This window comes from Mirounga leonina, unplaced genomic scaffold (genome assembly GCF_011800145.1).
Source record: "Mirounga leonina isolate KUSES-001 unplaced genomic scaffold, KU_Mleo_1.0 Mir_128, whole genome shotgun sequence".
Classification (NCBI taxonomy): domain Eukaryota; kingdom Metazoa; phylum Chordata; class Mammalia; order Carnivora; family Phocidae; genus Mirounga; species Mirounga leonina.
This window is the reverse complement of record NW_023270320.1, coordinates 38,618,672-38,630,793: the sequence shown is the minus strand read 5'-3', so window position 1 is coordinate 38,630,793 and position 12,122 is coordinate 38,618,672. Positions and strand designations below refer to the sequence as shown.

Genomic DNA, 12,122 nt, shown 5'->3' with positions numbered 1-12,122 from the left:
TACCTTGCGTGCGCATGCACCTGCGTATGCGCACCTGTGTGTGTGTGCGCGCGCGCCTCTCAAGCAGGCGGTGACACTTTCCTGAGGGGGCGGGGAGGAGGCAGAGCCGGAAGCAATGAAGGACACTGTGCACACAGAGGATTCGGCCGCGCCCCCTGCCGTATTCTTCACTGGTCCAGGCTCTGTTCCCCTCTCGTTCTGTCTCCTTCCTGGATTTTATATTTTAAGGGACCCCAGATTTGGAAATCTAAGTGTATATCTTACATTTAAGTAATAACGTAAGTGACAACGTCTAGAACTTCAACATAAAATACCATCACCTTTCACTAAGAAAATAGTAAAGCCCTTAATTTCAAAGAGAGTCTATGAAATTAAAGAAAGCAAGGATTTAATCATGTAAAAAAATAAGAAAGAAAAGCCCTCTTGTTGACATTCTCAGCCTCATCCGATTTAACGATATTCAAGAAAGGCCAGCTAAATTCCTGGGTACGAGAGGAAAATTCTGAACTTTATGTCAGAAGTGGTTTGATAATGCGGGGTTCAAACTTGCCCTAAAGTCTGATGTGTAGATGGTTTAGAACAAGTGAAGCTCATGCACGGGATCGTCTTTCTGACGTCATGTGAAATGACTAGGATAATACCTTCAGACCTTGTTCTGAGCTGAGGCAGGGCCCAGGGCAGGAGGGATGCCAGGCGGAGGGATGCCAGGCGGAGGGATGCCAGGCGCACCGCCGCTGTAGGCGGACTCCCCACCCCCAGTCCGGGGGGGACACGACGCGCCCGTGGCGCAGAGGACAGCGACACGCGGGGGCAGGTGCGATGCTGGGCCGCTGGCGCAGGAGTGCGGTGTCGGCCACGGGAGGGGCCGAGCGTGAGCCGGGATGACAGACTGGTGACCGTGGTCCTCGTCCGTGCGTCCTCCGCGCACACGGCGGCACGAGCCCCGTGACGACTCGGAGAACCAGTGGGTCCAGCCGCACGGTTTCCCCCAGCCAGGGAGGTTTCCGTTTCCGTAGCTGAAGGGGAGGAGGCCTGTCCCGATTCCTGTTGCTGCCTTACCTTGGTAAGCGAGTTTGAAGCCTTGCCGGTTCTGGGAGTGGTCGCTGTAGAAGCGGATGAGCGTTTCGTGCGTGGTGCTGAGCAGGGTGGACGGGGGCTCCGAGCCGCTGAACTGCCCGATCATCGGGCTCGTGTGCTGGGGTCCGTTTTGAATTTCAAGGTAGTCGTGATTAGCTTCGGTAGAAAAATTCAGGAACTGAATATGTGCACCTAGGGAAAAGCGTGCAAAATCAACGAAAGTCAGCATCAGAATGCGTAAGACCAGTGCTTATCAGAAGTGATGAGAACTGCATCATCTCCCCACACAGGATTCTGGAGGAGGCAGAACAGCTGGGTCGTGGGGGCAGAGATCACACAGTTCCGGCTACAAGGGACCTTAGTTCAATGGCTCCTGTCCCTTGCCACCCACTGGCGCCGGGACCTTTGTTCGAGTGACTAATGTCCCTAACGTCAGCTTCTTTGTCAAATGTGATCACCAGCACTGTATCACAGAGACACGCGGCTACAATACTTAGAACAATGACTGGCAATCCTGACTGGCAACAGCTCTGTTACATTATTACAGCCATAAACACAACGTTGTAATCCTGTGTCTGGTCATCCATGAGCTCATTTACAACTTTATCAAGAAAGAAGCCAAAATGGGTCTAAATAAAAGTGCCACAGCCTTTCAAAGTGGCTTTTAAATGGATGGTCATCCCACCGCACAAGAGATTTGTTAGTTTAGCAAGTGATTGTTTCAACTGTGCTATGCACGCAAAGCAAATTATGGATGTTTGTGAGAAACCCGATCCAAAAAAACCTACTGTAATTTACACACCTCAATCCAATAGCCTGGCACGGTTCACACACCAAAAGAGTGTCGAAATGACCAGTGTCACTGGTATCAGGTTCATCTTAGAGGATAATTGAGAGGAAGTTAGAGGAAGTTCCTCTCGATAACTTAGAGGAATATCAAATTTAGAGGAAATCAAAATCAGAATCATTTAGTTATTTGTTACAACTTTGTGGCATTTTTGAAGATTTATTTGACTACTGTGACTGAAATATTTTAAGTCACTTAAATAGTTTACAGAGGACTCCAAAGGCATTCACTTTTACATAAATCCGTGCAGTTAATTTAGGTTTATAAAGCCTAAACTGAGAATTCCAATTGCCATGACGGATTATTCCCCTAAGCCATGAGAAAGTCTTTACTATGTGTTATTCTTCTGCTCTTGGTCAGTAAGAGGAGCTTTATTTTTACTTCTCATTACTTTTCACACTTTTATTTTTACTTTTTCACACATGTGACACATGCTTGCTAGGTTTGGAAAACTAAAGATAATGCTTACATGGGTTGCCTTCCTTAAGTGTACCTGTGGAGAAAAAATAATGCAAACATATCTACTTAGGTATTGATGGGAAATACAACATCACAAGCAGAATTCAGTGAAAAGGAACAAGAAAAGTTCAAGTAAAGCAGGAAAGAGAAACACATGCCCTCAGGACATTTAACGTCACCCCAGAAAAATGATTTTATTGCTGATGGAGAGAACTTTGGGAGGAGGCACCGAAGAGTAAGCGATCGCCCTTTCTGTTTGGGCAGAAGTGTGAGGCCAACCACCGCGCTGAGGCTCCACGTTACCAACCGACATTTTTCTCACAATTACCCAGCAAAGTCCTTATGAGTATCATATTTGACAGGTGAGCAAGCGAAGGCTCCGGGGTGTTCGGCGTTATGTCTGGTGCAGCACTGGACAAGCAGACTTAGATTTACACCCGAGTCTGGCTGACAAAGCACTCACTTTCCTGGTTTAGCAAACGTACTGGACAAGAGCTAACAATCTCAGGATGCCGGAAATATTCCAGCTCTTATTGGAGAAGATTGTTTGTATTAAATTTGTTCAACTTTGACTGTGAGGGGGAGGAAGGAAAGAATAGGATGTGGGAAACCTTAGGGGGTGCCCAGCTGGCTCAGCTGGAAGAGTGTGCAACTCTTGATCTCAGAGTCATGAGTTCAAGCTCTGCCTTGGGTGTAGAGATGACTGAAAAAAAATAAATAAACTTAAAAAATAATAAAAGAACGTGGGAAACTTCAGGAAGGGGTCAAGGAAGCAAGAAGCGGGAGAAAAACCTGGTCTGAGGGAAAAATCGTTAACCAGTCGATCAAAACTTAGAATCATTTTAGAATGAGTAATAAAATTCATGTGGCACAGTCTGAATCTATAAACCAGCAGCACATGAGCCATCAGGGAAGAGCGATCCTGGTCTTCCTTTGTCTTGGCCACACCAATGTTACGTATGTTATAGGAGTATGCAGCAATGCTATCAATTTAAAACATTTCTGTAAATACTTAAAGATGTCAAGTAATTCTCTTTGTTGAAGAACCATCAATGAAGTATTCATTTCTTTTCTAAATTTCAGCAAATATGTTGGTCAAAAGAAATTTGGAAGCAGAAGAAAAGAAAGGAGGATTGAGAGATTGAAAGAGAGAGAAGAGGGAGGGAAGGACAGGAGGGAAGGACAGGACTGAAGGAAGGAGGAGGGGGGAGAGGAGGGGAGGGGGAGGAGGGGAAGAGGAGGAGGGGAGGAGGAGGAGGCATTATACTTCATGTGCCTACTCTATCATCATCCATCTAATTTAATTTGCCTTGAAAAGAGCTGCATGGCTGAATTGATTTTTAATAACTTTCTGTTCTTAAAGTTATTCTGCCAAAGCTTTATTTAAATTTCTAAGCTTTATTTAAATTTCTAAGAGGGGAGAGGAGGAGAGGAGGAGGAGGGGAGGGGAGATGGGGAAGGAGGAGGAGGGAGGAGGGAAATGGGGATGGGGGAGGAGGGAAATGGGGATGGGGGAGGAGGGAGAGGGAGGAGGAGAGGAAGGGAGGAAGTACTAGTGGATCTCTGGGTTCTGAAGGTCCCCTCCACACTCTGTGGCAGCTGAGCTAGTGGACCACCTAGTAAGCTGCACATCAGTACTGGATTAATTCCCATACCCATTGTTGAATTAGAGACACAATTTCCTTTTGTAGCATGGCCCACAGATCTGATAAAAGAGTTTTGTTACTAATAACCTATTTTTTTTTAAGATTTTTTAATTTTTATTTATTTGACAGACACAGCGAGAGAGAGGGAATGCAAGCAGGGGGAGGGGGAGAGGGAGAAGCAGGCTTCCCGCTGAGCGGGGAGCCCGATGCGGGGCTCGATGCGGGGCTCGATGCGGGGCTGGATCCCAGGACCCTGGGACCATGACCTGAGCCGAAGGCAGACGCTTAACGACTGAGCCACCCAGGCGCCCCACTAATAACCTATTCTTTTATTGAGTGAGTCTGTGACTAGGTCAGGGCCGCTGAGCCCTGTGGTCTAGAGTTTCAGGACACCCATCACATTTGTCACCATGAGGCCGAACACAGAGGGTGACACAGAAACAACCACAAACAACCACTGAATTACTGACATTTCTATCCATGTCCCAAAGTGCCGGAGACCATGGAGAATTAGGGCAAGATCAGACACTTGCAAAACACACTCATGATTTGGGTACCAAATCAAATAGCAGAGAAATGGCTTAAAATCAGCTCATTTCAGATGTGTACACACAGCCTCGGATGTGTTTGTCCAGAGATACATTTTGAAATTCATGGGATGACACAGTCAGGAAGAAATGGAAGGCAGCAGGCAGATCAAGGGCTGAACAGTTAAAGATGGCCAATATCTCATGCTTTATGATTAAACTTGACATGGAAACAGAATTATGGCAATTATGATTTTAGGAGAAAAATTAGCATTTTAAGCATGATAAAGTACCCAGCCACATATCAAACCTCCTAATACACATCAGGAAATGGAACAGAATAGAGCCCAGTGCTAATCTGGTTTAAAATGGAATTACTCAGCTATCTGAATTTCAGTGACTTGTGTCCAATTTGACATCATGAAGCCAAAATGAAGGGATTGATATAAGCATAACTTAGCTATCCTTTTATTATCTCACAAAATGCTGAAAAAAATGTGTTATTACAAGAAAATCAATCTGCACTTCCATTTGGTGGAATTTACACAGCACATTATTGTTGTGCTCATCTGATTATCGTTCACACTGAAAATTAAGTGTCAGTAAAAGTCAACTGTACAAAGCATTTTTGACATTGGATTTGACAAAACTTTAAATAGTAATGTGACCATGACTTCTGAGTTAAACCCTCGTTTTTTAGTTGATAGACCCTGTGAATATGAGTGCTCTATTCAGCATCTTCTGTGCATAATGAACCCCTGGCAAAGGAGTTCACAGTTATAGAACTGAGTGAATATTCTGAAGCATTCTTTATAGCTTCCCTACATATATCCTAGATGGCCAAAGACATAGTCATTTTGGACAGCATGGCATGCAAAGTTGGTACAGTGGTTTTTAAATCTGAAAAGCAATGATAAAGCAAAAACAAACAAACAAAAAATGGTTGCATTTCTGCTGACTGTGACTAGAAAATTCGAGAAAATATAGACAGACATTCTGTGTTGATTAGGCTTGTGCCAAAGCAACACAAAGCAGCAACCCAAATCTGTGAAAAGGAAAGAAAATGGTATAAAAACCATCAGAGAATTTGGTATAGGAACTAAAGGCAGCAAACAGCCAAATAACACCTGCTCTGTATCAGGCATTGACATTATTTCAGAACAGCCCTATGAGAATTATGCTTTATGATATTTAATTAATTATTTAATCTATTTATTATTTTTAAATATTTTATTTATTTATTAGAGACAGAGCACACGTGAGAGAGAGCAACAGAGGGAGAGAGGGAGAGAGAGAGAGAGAGAGACAGCAGGAGCAAGGGCAGAGGGAGAGGGAGAAGCAGATTCCCCGCTGAACGGGGAGCTGGACATGGGGCTCGATGCCAGGACCCTGGGATCATAACCTGAGCTAAAAGCAGATGCTTCACCAACTGAGCCACCCAGGCACCCCAGTGATATTTAATTTAAAGATAAGGAAATGAGGTTCAAAAACATTGTGATAACTTGTGCAAATTCATCGCACCAGTGACCGATAGTGCTAAGTCTTCTACTCAGCTCAGAGCCCCCAGACATGGGCACTCAGGACACCTGCTGTCCAGCCTTCTGCTCCAAACCCCTCCATCACTTGGAAAGCCTAGTTCTCTCCCTGAGACGGGATGCAAGAAATAGTTGTCACTGGAACGAGTAATTAGCAATGCGAGACAAAGGTAGTTTCCACATATTGCCAAAGCCACTATTCATTTAGCCTGTTTAATTAAACTATTGACTAATCAAATTATTTGACTAAGCCGGTAGCTGCTTAACTAATGGTTCAGATAATCTATGAGGCAGTCCCATGCAATCCAGTTTGAAAGATTCAAAACACCCCGATAAAATCCTCCATGAACGAAAGACCTCAAAAAAGGCAATGATGCCATGTTCATAAATGTATTATTCAGGAAGCTGGAGGAACTGAAGTCATCTGTGTTTACCAGCACAATAGTCACCAATGCCCCGAGCAACCAAAAACTACACCTGAAAATCAAGAACACAGGAATGCATGTGCAGATTCTCGAGGGAGCATTTGAAGAAATGAGAAAACTGTAAAAATATTGAAATGGAATTTATTTTTAAGAAAACTCTGGATCCCCTTTCCCCGTCTGGCCAGCAGTGCTGAGACAGAGCATGGAGACCAGCCACAGGAATTACATTGCAACAACTTGACCCCCACCAACGATTCTTGGACACAGCCAAAGCTGAGAACCACTGGGCTAAGCAATCGTTTTCCTTGGTATTTAGTGTTTCAAGTTTAAGTACATATTCGAAATCATCTAATCTTCTCTTTGTGTCATATAAGCAAGTTCCCCACAGTGTCCATTTCTTGATGAACTTCCCAGAGATACTACAACATACATTATTTAAAATGGTTTCCCAAACCTCAGATACAGAAAGGGTTGTTAGGAGACCCCCCTCCATAGATACACACCACACACACACACACACACACACACGGGCAGGAGATCTAGGACAGGTGCGGGTGGTGAGAAGTGGTAGCAATGTGCCCAACGAGCGTGTTCATTGGGAAGAGCCAGTTAACTCTATCACATTTGTTAATGTAAAATACCCATCACATAATGCCTTGAAGGAGGAAATCCCTTCCACTTTGCTTACCAAGATCATCCTAACAGCTGAAATTTTCCAGGTAAAACATCTGCTGTGACATCTGTAGAATCATATCTTCCCAATCTCCCTACCTATCCCACTGGGAAAACAGAAGCCCTGTCCTGGGTACTGATTACAGGAGATATTCCAGAATCACCCTAAGGTTTGGTGCTAATAGGATATAATATGGGAGATGGGGGGGATTATCATTAAAGGTGATAATAGTCATCTTTGCTATTCTCCTGTTTGTTTGTTTGTTTGTTTGTTTGTTTGTTTGTTTTTTCTAAGAAACCTCTGGAGTGTTTAACTTAAACTTGTAGGTTCCTGGGTTTCAAGCCCAAACTTACTTTCTCAGAATTTCCCGGGGAGCAATCTGATGTTTGCCTATGACTTGGGTGAGCCTGGGATGATCCTACGGCCAAGATAAGGTTGAGGGAAAGGGAAGCCGCAGGGAGAACTATAGTGCTGGAGGTACAGAGAGGGAATGAAATAGAAGAATCCACTGCAGAATAGACTGAGTAAAGGAGAAGAAGAAAAGTTATGAATTTGAATTCGAATGGAGTCTGTGACACCTTCAGATGCCCAGATGAAAATACATCACATGCGGCTGAAAACGGGGGGCTCATATGTGTGCATCTGAGAGCAAAATGAGAGGTGGTGTTTCGAGCCATGTTATTACAAGGGAGAAGAGGCAGACATAAAAGAAGGAAAAAAAAAAAGAAGACCAGGAATAGATAAAATTAATTTACTTAAGAGTTTCAAAAATCTCATATGGGGTTGAAAGCTAGGCTGTAAAGTTTTCTCAACATCAGCAAAATGCTCTGTAATTTTTTTAAACCTCGGAAAGCTTTTTTAGCAGGTATGGAAAAATCCCAAATATTCACCATGTCGAGGAACCTACCACCACTTACATGCCTTCTCCCTAAATTTGTAACTTGATGTTTAGAAGGATATTTATAGATTATAAAATTTATCACAGGCAAACCTGCTGAATTACACTGAATCTGTAATATTACAGTTGGTTCCTGAACAACACGGGCTTGAACAGTATGGGTCCATCTGTAGGCAGATTTTTTACTGTACAGAACTGTAAGTGTATTTTCTCTTCCTTAAGATTTTCTTATTAACATTTTCTTTTCTCTAGCTCAGTTTATTGTAAGAATACAGTATATAATAAAAATATAACATACAACATACGTGTTCATCAACTGTTCATTTTATTGATAAGGCTTCTGGTCAACAGTAGACTATTACTAATTTTTTGTGGGATCAAAAGTCATGCTTGGATCTTCGACTATGCAGGGGTCAACACCCCAAGCCCCAGGTTGTTCATGGGTCAACTGTATTTTGAAGCATAACTACATCTTTCTAAAAAAACTAGAGACAGTGATACTATTTTGTATGTATTTAGGATTTAAGACATAAAGTTTTTTTGCCTTTTCTTCAAGATGCTTTCAAAACCCAGTACTATGTAATATAAAATATTTAAAGGCTTAAATTATTTTAATTATAACATTTCATAAATCTTTTTTTGTTGAAATGCCAAAATTTTGGCATTTCTTCAAATAAATATTTTGAGTTCATAGATCATGACCATAAGACAACTTGACTGATTTTTCCCCCTAAATTATTATCTTTCATATTGGCTTATTCGTGAGCAACATAAGGAGAAATGCCAGACAATAACCTTCTCAATCATAGAATGGTCAAGTTGGAAAAACAAGCTAATGAAATATTTATATCCATTCATGAATAATATATTTCCCATGAGATTTGAAAGGAAAGTGGGAAATACTTGGAATGATAATAAAAAAAAAAAAACAGCTGACTTCTTTGTTTTCTGTTATTGCTGTTTACACAGCCAGGCCCTGTGCTGAACTCCTCCTGAATCGTTTTAGTTAGTCCTCACCATAACCCTATGTGGCTCTTTTGGTTTTTAAGATGAGAAAAGCACATTTCCCATTTCAGTAGACCATACTCTATCAGAGTCAGCGCTGGAGTGGGCCTGCGTTTCTCTGAATCTCTGCTTTTAACTACCGTGGTCATTTGTCTAATAAGCCTGTGACCCTCAAGGGCCATAAGATGCTGTTGGAAAACGGTGGGTCACATGCATGTCCGATCCAACCCACTGCCTGACTCAACCATTGAATCAACCACACCCATATCTTCAGATCCCCATGGAAGGGAAACAGACCGCTGACAATAGCTGAGCTAATGTTGGTTCAATACAGGGCAGAACTACTTCCCCGATGCTCAGAGAGTTGATGATCGAAAAAACAAAACTGCACTAAAAAACCTGGAAGAAGTAGAGAGCCTTTGTAATCTTTTTGTGCTCTCTCCCGTTCCTGTTCCCAATTGCCCTCTGGCTGGCCCCTTAAAGACCCTAATGGGACCTCCCATGAGGTCTCCCCAGTGGGGGTGCCCTTCCACACTCCCCTGTTTCCCTGGTGTAACACTTGGTGTCTGTGCACAGCATGTCCATGCTTGCACATCTGACCAATGCCCTCCAGGCCCTCCTGCCCACGATTCCTCTTGGTTGCTCTCTGCTGAGCAAGTGGCCCCTTCCTCTCCATTCTGCACTCCTCCTAATGTTGCTACTCTGGGCACAAGGCAAAGCTTTGAAAACCTAATAAGCAATATGATCTAGGGCAGTGATTTCCACTTGGGCTTAAGTTCATCCATCATTCAACTAACATTTCACTTAGTAGTTAAGTTCTCAATCACCATATCCTAGGACACTCAGTGAGGACCTACTTTGGTACACCTACCTGTCGTCTGCTTTGGAGAATATCACAAAACCCAAATTAATGAACTCAAATATGAAAGAAATCATGATGCAGACAAGGAAAGGCATGATAGGGAATCAAAATTTCACAAAGACCATGAATTTCTGGAAAAGGCCATAATGAGATTTTAGTGTCTATAACAATTTAAATTATGAATTATTTAATGTAGATAACCTGAAAGTCCCTAACTAAATATTATAAAAAGGCATTTTCATGAACCTAAATCAATGCAATATATAATTACAAAAATTTATAGAACAGTCCTAAAATGTGTCATAATCTGAAAAAGCCTTAAAAATCATTCCAAAGAAACAACAACCATTATTACATTCCAGAAATCGATTATAAAATGTGGTAATATAAATAGATGGATAATTGAATTAGGGATGCTACATTTTATACTTCATGTGCCTACTCTATCATCATCCATCTAATTTAATTTGCCTTGAAAAGAGCTGCATGGCTGAATTGATTTTTAATAACTTTCTGTTCTTAAAGTTATTCTGCCAAAGCTTTATTTAAATTTCTAAGCCACTTTCGATTAAAGACACTTATGTCAACAGAAGAAGATGCATTTTTTATTCAGTGGAAATCTTTCCAAGATAGAAATTAAAAAGTTGAATTTTTAGGAATTAAAAAAAAAAAACTTTCACTTACCATAGCCGATGGGCAACTCGATCTTCCAGGTGCAGTCTAGGTTGTTGGGGTAAGCGCCTGGAAACCCTGGGCTCAAGATCACGCCCCCCATGCTGCTCAGCGTCCCTCCGCAGGTTGCTGTGAAGTGGACAAGCGTGCTTAGTGCTGGGGGCCATTGCTTTCTAGCAAGAGGATTTACTTCCTGCTGCTGTAATTGATGCAATGACTAGTTATATTTATGGGTCTGGTTCTCCCTCTCCCAGGTCAACTACTTAAGAACAGACTGTTTTCAAAATATATCTACTTCTGGTGCACAGAGACTCAGGAAATGTTTGTCAGTTTAATGCATATTCATCAGGCACCCCATGACTTTCAGGTTATGGGTGGCTATTTATTGAGTGGTAGTATTAGCTACTATTTATTCATTGGTAACCATGTGCTACCTACCAGGCTAAGTAAACACACAGCATGACTTAATTCTCATAAAACCCTAAAAATGGAGTTGGTGCTGTTGTTACCCATTTTACAGATTAGGAAACCAAGCCTGAAGAGATGAAGCAGTTTGCCTAAACAACACAACTAGAATATTATACCAGCTCCATCCGGCTCCAGGACCGACCTTTTAAGCAGGGTATGTTACCTTTGGAATTCTGTTCTGTTTTGGAGTGCAGCTCACCAAAACCACCTTCTCCCCGGGGAAACCTTACACTCATTGTCATGACCAGGCATGGACTGAGCTTCCTGGCCTGACCTGGGTTACTCACATTTTATGCCTACTGTAGCTGAAGTTTGACTCTAAAGAAACAACTGATTTTATAACACACTTGTCAAATAATGTATGTTGAAGCAGATGAAATTCTGACCCTTGACCATTTGTGACCTATTAAAATGGCAATTTCTTATATTTCAAAGTAATGCAGATGATGTCACATCTTTGCAGGAAGTCACATTAAAAGGCTTTATTGCTATTCTAACAATGTTCTTATTAGGCAAACTAGGTATTGGCAGGAACCTCTTTCAGAGATCTCTGAATCTCCACTCAGGGCCTGTAGTGCAGTCTTCTTCTTCTTCTTTTTTTTTTTCTTTTTAACCACCAATGTAGGAACACTTTATCTGTTGAGGATACATTTGATATGGGGAAAAATCTTAATAGTCTTAAAAAATCAAGTCTGGTGAACATCGTAATGGCCCAAGCTAGGGAATCCTACTCTGGGTTTTGACACTGTATAAGTTATTAAAGATGTAGGTTTAAAAAAAATAAAAATGTAGTTTTGTGGGATGAGTGAATAATGCCAGCAGAAGCCTGAATGTCACTATTGTTGTCAGTCAGAGTATGACCTCTCGAGGTGCCCTTTTTGTGGGAATACCAAGTATGTGGAGACACAGGCTCCGGGATGCACTTTATCCATGAGTCTGCCCATTCTGGTGAAGGCAGGCTGGTGGATCTGAGTGGCATCCCTAAACATATTTAGCAGTAATATCCCTCCCCTCAGGTCTCTCACCCT

General features: G+C 42.1%; 1 protein-coding gene across 1 annotated transcript in view; it reads right to left on the bottom strand.

The window, feature by feature from the left end:
- The window catches only part of CSMD1 (CUB and Sushi multiple domains 1), a 519,075-nt gene that overhangs the window by 180,942 nt on the left and 326,011 nt on the right, over positions 1 to 12,122 (bottom strand). The window contains exon 29 of the mRNA XM_035003847.1: positions 1,060 to 1,269. Within this exon, the coding sequence (XP_034859738.1) occupies positions 1,060 to 1,269 (210 nt within the window). The remainder of the gene's footprint in view (positions 1 to 1,059; positions 1,270 to 12,122) is intronic.